The 10,311-nt window shown below is 43.3% G+C and overlaps 1 protein-coding gene across 1 annotated transcript in view; it reads left to right on the top strand.

The window, feature by feature from the left end:
* Positions 1-10,311, top strand: part of cog5 (component of oligomeric golgi complex 5) — a 74,561-nt gene that overhangs the window by 39,398 nt on the left and 24,852 nt on the right. The window contains exons 7-10 of the mRNA XM_026148263.2: positions 4,490-4,620; positions 8,123-8,282; positions 9,439-9,551; positions 9,660-9,737. Of these exons, the coding sequence (XP_026004048.2) occupies positions 4,490-4,620; positions 8,123-8,282; positions 9,439-9,551; positions 9,660-9,737 (482 nt within the window). The remainder of the gene's footprint in view (positions 1-4,489; positions 4,621-8,122; positions 8,283-9,438; positions 9,552-9,659; positions 9,738-10,311) is intronic.

Below are 10,311 nucleotides of genomic sequence, written 5' to 3'. Positions count from 1 at the left end.
AAATGCCCCTTTGAGAACACAAAATTACTCTTTTATTTAAGCTCATATTATCTGCGATATGATAAGGTTTGTCCTACTGACCTCAGCCTAAAGACGCATGTAAATGAGTTTGGTGTTGTATCAGCATTTTGTTGTGTCCATCTCCTCAGGGGGCAGCAAAGTCGCTGCATTTATCTTATAAGAAGTGTTTGTTGCTGCTTGCCAGCCGCTCATTTGGTCTAATTATTCTCCGCTCGGAATAATCACTGCTGGAAAATCGTGACTCACAGCTCAGCAACATGTCAGCACGCTGTGTGTGTTTATCTACAAATGAATTCCTTTTACGGTGCAGCACATTCACATGCTGTCAGAGCAGCACTATATGATGATGATGATGATGATGTGCATTAGTTTACCTGCTGAGATCATCTCTCAGTGATCCTTCATCCTCAGGTGAGGTAGTGCAGTGGCCTCAGGTGATGTGAGGTTCAGCTCAGAAGTCCGTCGTGCAGCGATCACACTGTTGAATCCTTTCTGGGTGGAAATCTGTCTGCATGCAACTCCAGAGAGAGAGCGAGGGACTCGTAAGACCACAGCCCTGCCTCCCCCTCTCTGCGCTCTGCTTCGCTTCTTCTGTCAGCCTGTCTCCGTTTCCACCTCTAGTAGCCCATCCCACTCATCCACTGCTCCCGCCCCCTCCATCACCCCCCACCATCAAACCATCTTTTCCTGCTCTTTTTTTTCTTTTTGCTCTTTTGCGCTTAACTAATTGGGTTTACAAAGCAGACGTTCTCCTAATGTTTTTCCCGCTCTCATGCTTTGTTTCTTCCTGTACTGTATATGTGTTTTGAGCTGCTTGTAATAAGTTTCCAGCATGCAGGAGTCATTGTTTGTTTCCCTTTTCTTCTGCACCATCTCCCCATAAGTTTGTTTGCCCTCATTAAAGCAGTGGCCATGACGATACCAACGACAGCATCTTTCCTGTCAGGACTTTGGCCACTCCTCCGGTGTTTGTGTTTGCAAAGCACCTGCCCGATGCTGCATGCTTAATTGTCCCGATCTGGCTACCATTCAAGTAGCTGCGGTGTTGCCCTTATTGCTCGCCGTGCGTATCTGCGGCGTAGCTCGCGAGTGCACTAATTAGAGCTACTTGTCATTGGCATGGCAACAACAGCACCACCAGACAAAGCCAACCCCGACACGTTGGATCAGAATTCAGATCAGGACCGTGTCTGTTTTGTGTAGGGTGAACATGATTTTTCACTACATCTGGCTGCTGCTCTTCATCTGTTTATTCAAGAAATGTAACAGGGATGATGGTCTCTGCAGTCCACCTGTTCTCAGCCACATCAGGTGTTTAGCAGGAGAGAGATGGCCGACCCCGGGGTTATGAAGAGGAACTGAATACAGGCTTTTTCTCTGATGACAATTTACATGAAATGTGAGAGAAAACAATGGAAGGAGACCGAACACAAACATTTCTGCTCAGTTTAAACTCTTATGCTGCTCTAAGCACGGCAGAGCTCATAAATGTAGTGACACGTCGTCTCCACTATTTCAAACAGACGTGCACATTGAAAGCAAAAGTGTGTTTTCAGGAATACACAACCAACTTTGTGTGACAAATGCCATATTAACAGACACTGACGTTAGGCTTCAGAGGGAGAGTCTCATTTTTATTGCCAAGAGTCCAAGCTTCACACATTTGGTTTACAAATAATGCCGGTGCACAAATACTTCACACACAAATCCAACAGTCATCCCTGAACAACTTCAGAGCTCGCTCCATCTTTGAAACTGCAGAGGAAGCAGGTAAGCACTAAATAACATCCAAACATCCTAGTTTTGTGTGAAAACAAGAATATTTTGATGAGTATAGAGGTATATCTTTGAACTGTCTCCCCATCTCGCTCATCCTCATGAACACCCCCAGTTGCTTTTTTATTATTATTATTATTATTGTTAAGAACAGCTTTTTATCTTGTGTGTTTATATGAGAACACCCACCAGCCAAATATACGGTTCTTTAAGTGCAAACCTATTCAGATTAATTTCACGGGTAATGAATTTCTTTGGTTTTATTATGTATTTATTTGAAATGCTTAGGATGTATGAGGGAGAGCTAATACCCAAAGATTAGAGATCATTGACATTGTGCCTTTAAGCAAATGGACAAACAGAAGGACTAGTTGTGATAGCCTTGAGCTCAGCAGCTGCACAGTCTCTGTGCTTCTTTACGTGCTGTGTTTACAAAGATGTTTCAGGCATTCTTCTTCTTGAAAGCTAAAAATAAAACTTCCTGCAGAGCTGTCTGCTTTGTGTTACAACACATCTCCCCTTTTATCAACAAAGTATTTGTCAGAGAATCTTTCTAAGTTCAGCTTGAAGAAAGTCATTTTGTCTCCTGTTTTTGTTTGGTATGTTTGACGTTTCACAGTAACAAATGGATCCATTTCTCAGTTTTATTTCTATTTCAATGCTTCCCTTTGTCTTTTAGTGCAGATGTGAGCTGACCTGATAAAGGTTTCTTTTATTCGATCTTGTTTGTTTGCTTATCAGGAGGACCATGAGTATGGGCTCATAAAAACTTTGCTAATTAGCTGAAACATCTGCATAGAAACGGATTATTTCAGCTTGAAATTTAAAGGTTCTCTAGCATATCAAGACTCTCTCTCCACACCATTACATATGTAACGGTGTGGAGAGAGAGTCTCTCACTAAGAGAACCGAGGTTACACTGTAACCGTACGTTCTCAGTCAGAAGGTCATCGTGGTCTAAGGAGCTTGGAAAGAAAAGGGTCTGGACTTCTTTAAGGTTCCTGAAGACGTTTCATCATCACCTTCTCAGATGGGAGGTGAAGCATCTCATGAAATTAAAGCCCCTTTGAAACTGAGAAGTTTGAGGTGTGTTTCCAAGCTGCTGTGATTACCGAGCGTCCAGTATATGACACTTGGTCATAACAGCGTTATGTTTGACATTCACCCAGTGCCATTTCTGGTGTGTATGAGAAACACTGTAAAGCGAGAGGCATATTTCAGTGGTCTCTCCTGACACACTTGCACATCTAACCAAATAGTCTCTGTGGCTGACGCGTGGGTCCAGAGCAAAATCAAACTATATTTAATGTCATTTAAGGATTTGGCAGCTTTGACAGGGAGGTATTAATGAATTTTTTGGGAATGATAACGAGTCAGAGGAGCTCTGTGTGGCCAAACAGAAGCCAGGTACTGCTGCAATGTGGTCTGGGAAACGCTACGTTTCCATGAAGCGCGTAATACTGCTCTCATTGTTCTGCCTCTGGGTGACCGTGTTCTTATGTTCCCTTTGAACTGCAGCAGCTCCAGCTCTGCAGCCCTGTTGTCTCCTCTATGGTTCCTCTAGGTCTTATTCCATTCAGTATCACTGGTCTACTCCATGCATCACTTGGTCCTGTGTGTAAACAATGCAAATAGTTGTGTGCTTTAAAAAAATCCCACAGATCCCAGGCCATTTGTGCGTTACTGAAGATCCACATGACTCTTGTTTTCTGCAAAGGTCATCTAAGCAAGTGTAACACTGTCCCATTAGAGTGGCTACTGTAGTGGTTGACACATCCACCTAACAAGCCAAAGATCCCAGGTTCTTTTCTGGGTGGAGATGGGAATCATAATGGGATTGCATCAGGGACGGCATCTGGTGTAAAACCACTCAAATATGCGGAAGTAACCGCAGTGAAGGCTCATTGGGTGTAGTTGGGCCTGCCATGCGTGGTGTGATAGAGTAGCTCTTACTGTTATCTCTTTGTTCTCTATTTCATACGCTGAATGAATTCACCACGTGTGTACAAAAGTCAAATTTTTCCTTTTGGGTCTAGCACATCATGGCCTGCATTATCTGTGCATATTTAGACACAAGTCAGAAAAGACCCAGTTTCATTGTTAAACACAAACCTAGAAGGAGGCAAAGAGACATGGAGCTCATCTGTTTCATCACGGAAACCATCGCACTGGGTCTGAGGCTTCAAACAGATCGGTTTGACTCGAAGGTGGCTCCTGTCCAACTCCCTCGTCCTCTGTGCCTCATCCTGCCACCTGCCTGTAAACACTGTCTCTCTCTCTCTCTCTCTCTCTCTAGACAAATAGCATCTCTGAAATGGGTTGTTATCAGTCCCGGTCACTCTTTCCGCCTCTCTTCTCATATTCAACAGCTGATGTCCTTTTATTTTTCTGTCCTCTCGATCTATCAAAACATAGCCGTGTACTGGAAACATCCATCTGTCACAGGGGGGAGGAGCCTATCCCAGCAAGTCCAACATTGCATTCAAAAAAATAAATAGAGACCGTTTCTAAATGGAAAGATTGTTTGTATGCTTGTGTGCTCCGTATGGGACTGTGCGGGATCAACAGTCAGATACTTTGTGTCTGTTTTAAATTGCAGATTCTGACTCATGTTGATGGTAAAGTTCAGGCTTTGCTCTTTAATAACTTTTGACAGATCCACGTTCAATATTCTCCTGTGTGCTTTCTCCAGACTATCTGTCGCAGGGTGTGGATCTGAGTGGCATCGAGGTGATCGAGAACGACTTGCTGTTGATCAGCAGAGCCAGGCTCGAGGTGGAGAACCAGGCCAAGCGGTTGCTGGAGCAAGGAATGGAAATCCAGGTAGAAAATTTCCGTTCTTTTGTTTTCTACCTGTACTGCGCTGTCTGAGACCTGGTGTGCTGCCTGAGATTTAAGTCTCCTAAGGGAGAATGTCAGTGACTTATCAGGCTGAGAGACCAGTCGGTCTTCACCTGGCAACCACTAATTGGTTGTGGCTATTCTGAAACCAGTTGGCAAATGGTTTCTGGAGGTCGCTGGCAGTCACAGTGAGAGCTGTACCGTGTTTCCATGTGACGGCTTTTAGATGCTGCTGTTGTGAGTAGCGTGCATGTTAGAGTGTGACATACTTCTCACCAAGCAGCAGTGAAAATGTTAAACACAAAATAGCATCGTACGTTTGTGATCCTTTAAAAACAGCAGTTATGGGAGAGGTTATACATTTTTTTTGCAATATTTGATAATGAAACATCTACGAAAGAAGAGTTCATTTATGGTGATGAAGAAATAACAACATTAGAGCTATTTCATGTTTAGGTGTGTGAACCCAAAGAGATGCTGAGGAGTGTCTGCAGCTGCTGACAGAGTGGAGATTAGTAGGAGACTGTGACTGTAAGGTTCCTGTGAACGTCTATGTCTGCATCGAGACAATAAGCCGTTCCTCCAGAAATAGAAAAACACACACACACACACACACACACACACCTCTGTCCCCCTGGTGTATTTCACCCACAGGAGAAGTATTTTTATCCTGACCACTGCTGTGTGTGTGTGTGTACACATATGAAAAACGCACACATCACACATACTGTATGTACTGTATGGACACACAGTGACAGCTTCTTACACAGTTGCTTGTTGTGAATGTTATGTAAGCTTGGACGTGCTGGCTGGGCTGTGTGGGAGATTCACCTCAGTCCTCTGATTTTTGCTAGCAGATACCCTGTAGCCCATCTGGTGAGTGGGAGCTCCACTGACCCACGTAAAAAAACACAACAACAAAAAAACCCACACTGCTCTTCTTTATCTAAAAAAAACAAACAGTGGCTAAAGTCTATAATGTTAATATTATGGGTAACTCTGTTTTCATGAACATCACTGAAGAGCGCTGTTAGGGTTCGTCTGATGTCCTGTCAGACTCTAACGTTAAGGTTTCTAAATGTAAACGTAGCACCATTGGTGCTTTCACTGTTTCATAGGAACACAGATTAGCTTAGAAATCATCGGCTTAGCTTGCTCTCTCTTCATCACCGCTGACTGCTGCAGTATCCGCATCACTGCCGACACTGCACAGACTGTCTGCCAGTGTCCGACTTCACTCTACCTTTCCTAGCGCATAGGACCCAGAGATACTCCACTGCTCCTGTGGGGCAGCTGCCCATTCCTGAATTGGAACTCAGCCCTTTCTGACTCTAAGGTGCTAACTCTCATTTTTGCAACTTCACACCATTGGCTGCAAACCAGAGAAAACTGCCTGATAAAACCACAAAGATAAAATCGTCACCGACGGGGAAACCCTGCAGCTGCTGACTGCTTCTAGAAATGCTGTCTGTGATTGTTAACCCAGCTCTCAGGATGGTTCTTGGTTTGACATACAGCATAGAAACTAAACATGTCACAGTATTCCTTGAAAACCCTCTTTTCCCTGATCATTAATAATATTTAATTTAAATGTATAATAATGGATAACACAGCAGTTGGGAGTACATTTCATTACAGTAGATGTCCCTAACTGTGACTAAATAAAGACACATAATTCCTTCTCTGTTATCTTCTTCGGTACCATGTGCCGACGCACTACTTTCAAAGAGGTCGGTTACCTTCTGAATACTTTTACTGCATATGACTCTGAATACTGTGACTCCTCTGAGAAAGAAACCTTGGCTCCCTGGTATAACTCTCAGATGCCCGCCCATCCCTGAGTCTGGCTCTTCTGGAGGTTTCTTCCTATTAAAAGGAAGTTTTTCCTTCCCACTGTCACCAAGTGCTTGCTGATAGGGGGCTGTCTGTTTCTTGGGGTTTTCTCTGTATTATTGTGGGGTCATTAAATTACAGTATAACACGCCTTGAGGTGACTGTTGTAATTTAGCACTATATAAATAAAACTGAAGTGAAATGAATTGAATTGATTGCTACAGGGACCAATTGGCCAATAATAATGGTTTTTAGAGACCTGGTCCTTCTGAAACACCCCCAACAGGAATCCCTGAGGGACGTAGCTGAGTGCTTTCTAGAAGTCAATCAATCAATCAATCAATCAATCAAAATTTATTTATATAGCACATTTTTAAGACTGAAGTACACCAAAGTGCTTTCCAGTAAAATCGCAGTACAAATAAAATCACAATAAAATATAAATTACAAATATATAAAATATAAGATAATTACAAGTCCACAACACTCATCTAGATTGGCTGAGCAAACGCCTTGAATAGCTTCAAGAGGATAACGAGCTTGAAACTGTCCCATGGCCAGAAAGAAAACCCCATTGTTGTTCTGGCTCTGTGGCTCTTCTAACAGCCCGACTCCCCCCCCCCCCCCCCCCAACAATGGTCCCTAGTGGGTAACGACCAACACCCCAGTCAACATGACTGAAGTCACAATTTGTCCTTTCAGGAGTAAGTTGATATATAATGTCAGTCTGTGTTAAGTACACTGATTGCTATCAGGACAGGTTAGCTTAGCTTACCATAAAGACTGGAAATACAGGAGAGCAGCTAGCCAGGTTTGTTCAGACTTACCAACTCCTCAACATCTCTGACGAACATGTTTGAAGAAATTAAAAAATGACTAGGATGTTTCTTAATGAACAGCAGCCAGTACTTCTGTAGTATTTCTGGTTGTTTCCTGGCAACGTTGTTGTGACGACAAGACTGTGGCAAGTTTACCCCCTGGCACATTTCATGAGAGAGACGTGGCACTCATATAATCCTGAAGAGATTGTGCTGCCCTACAGAGGCGATCGACATCCATGAATGCACACAGTAGAGGCCGAGGACAGTTTCCGCTTTATGTAGCAGTCATATTAACTTGCTACGTTGTATCTAAGTGCTTCTGATGTTTTCTTTGATTACTGTGTCCATAATGGGAATTAGCATGGCACGTGCTTGGAGATTAGACGGGATACCGATTCATTCAACACTCGAGCACTGAGTCACAGACTCACAACGCGTGTCTGTGTGTGAGTGTGCTTGTTTGCAGGGCGGGGATTTATCAAGTGTTACAGTAGATATGCCTAACAAAGACGCTAACAAAGCTAAGAAGTGTAATGCAGGTCAAGTTAGCCAAACATTTTTAGCGACCTTATTAATGCTATCAGAAAGGCTTTTATAGAAGATAACTGACACTGACAAAAACAATAATGTTACTTTTCTCTCCATCAAATGTTTTTTGTTCTTGTGTGAATTAAGCTAAATCTAAATGAATGTAGCAGTGGACCTGCAGCTGCTTCGTTCTGTGAGATTAAGCTGTTTGGTGACCGCTTTTAAAGCGGTCACCAAACAGATGCTGATATCGACGCCTCATTCATTTTCACCCCCCCCCCCCTCTTTCTTTTGATAATCAGAACCCAACCCAGGTTGGCACAGCCCTTCAGGTCTTCTATAATCTGGGTAATCTCAGAGAAACCATCAGCCATGTGGTTGGGGGTTACCAGACCACCATACAGGACAACATCACTAGTGCTCTTGACATCAAAGGCCTGACACAGCCAGCTAACCCCAGAGGTAAGCCTGAAGAAGACTGTGCTTCAGAAAGGTTTGCCCACTGAGTGCATTGTTCTAATTTGTAATGATCAAACAGAAGAACATTTAATAAGTGGATCTATTTCATGAGTTGGTTTGAAAAACAGTGGTGTGAACAAGTGTTTACCCCCTTTGTCGCACATAAATGTTTCAGATCAATTTGAATATTGGACAAAGATAACACAAGTAAACACAAAATGCAGTTTCTAAATGAAGGTGTTTGTGATGCAGACTGCTTCTGCCAACATTTGTGAAAGAATGGGTCACTTGGTGAATTCCAGATTGGTACTGTAATGGGATGCCACCTATTGTGATATTTCCTTACTACCAAATATTCCATAGTCAGCTGTTAGCGGTATTCCAACAAAGTGACTGGGAATGACAGGACCTCTGCTGTGTACAGTCACAGAGCGGGGTCAGCGGATGCTGAGGCGCATCGCGCACAGAGGTCCCAACTTTCTGCAGAGTTAGTCGCTATAGACCTCCAAACTTCATGGGGCCTTCAGATTAACTCGGTGTGTACAGAGCTTCAGAAGCTGTTTGGATCCAAGCATTACATCACCAAAGCGATGTGTTGGAAGCAGTGGTGTGGCGAAGCTATGGAGTGACGAGTTGCGCTTCTCCATATGGACCAGTCTGGGTTTGGCAGCTGCCAGGAGAATGATGCTTGTCTCACTGCGCTGTGCCAAGTTTGTGGGGGGGGGTTACAGTCTGACCTCACCAATGTGCTGCTAAGATGGCCAGAAATTCCCACAAACACCACAGACACACTTCCAAACCTCATGGAAAGCAGGTAGAGTCGAAGCTTTTGTAACTGCAAAGGGCACATTGTACTAAACTCTGTGGTTTAAGAATGTTGCTCATGTGTTTGATGGCAAATGAGCAAATACTTATCTCGGTCCTCTGTGCCACTGAACTCCACAAGACTATTAAAAACTGTATGTCAGTATTATTCCATTACTGAAACTAGTCCCCAGCGTATATACTGCAGTATTTCACACTAAATTTGTTAAAATCTGCAATCTTTATGAGACTATATTTGTAAGAAATCGTCGACACATGTTGAGTAAACCTGGAGAAAATCTAATTAGGAAGCTGCTTTGTTGGTGGAAATGATTTGTGGTTGATGTTCCTCTAGGCGCTCCTGGCAGAGCAGTGCTACCAACACCAGGCAACACAGCTGCTTTCCGTGCTGGTCTGTGGACCAACCTGGAGAAACTGATGGACCAGATATGTGCTGCATCCAGACAAGTACATATACATATACACACTGAAGCCCGAGCGTTAAATAAAACAGCACAGCTGCCAGCGTGGCTGATGAATTAAGTACGAGGCCATCTTTGTTGTGTGTCGTTTCAGGTGCAGCACCTGCAGAAAGTCCTGATGAAGAAGAGAGACCCCGTCACTCACGTGTGCTTCATTGATGAGATCATCAAGGTGGGTGAGCTATACTGCTACTCTGGTGTTTCATTAGTGAAACCCAGTAATAATACTCAAGCAAAAGTCACATGCAGAATAACCAGGAGACTTTACATGTCAGTTGGTCCAAATGGAAATAAAATACTTGCTGCAGACCTCAGTAAATTATATTTTTATAATTACTTTCAGTATTCTGTTCCCCTGGTGTCCCACTCGCAAAGGAAGCACGAGTCCCAAAGAGGTGTTTAAAAAACCGGGACAATGTTCAAATTTGAGATCAAGCCCATTTGATTTGTTTATACAGTGTTGAGAGAAAGAGTTTGGCCCCGTCCTGATGTTTGTCACACTTAAATGTTTCAGATCAAACTGTAAATGTTAGACAAAGATAACACACAAAATGCAGTTTCTAAATGAAGGTGATTATTATTAAGGTGAAAAATCTGCACGTGTAAAAGTGATGGCCCCCTGGTGGGCCCCCTCAGCGTCTGCAATAACTGGCAGTGAGTCTTTACAGCTCTGTGGAGGAATCTGGGTCCACTCATATTTGCAGAATTGTTGTAATTCAGCCACATTGGAGGGTTTTTGAGCATCA

This window comes from Astatotilapia calliptera, chromosome 17 (assembly GCF_964374335.1).
Source record: "Astatotilapia calliptera chromosome 17, fAstCal68.1, whole genome shotgun sequence".
NCBI lineage: Eukaryota > Metazoa > Chordata > Actinopteri > Cichliformes > Cichlidae > Astatotilapia > Astatotilapia calliptera.
This window is presented reverse-complemented; position numbering and strand designations above follow the sequence as displayed.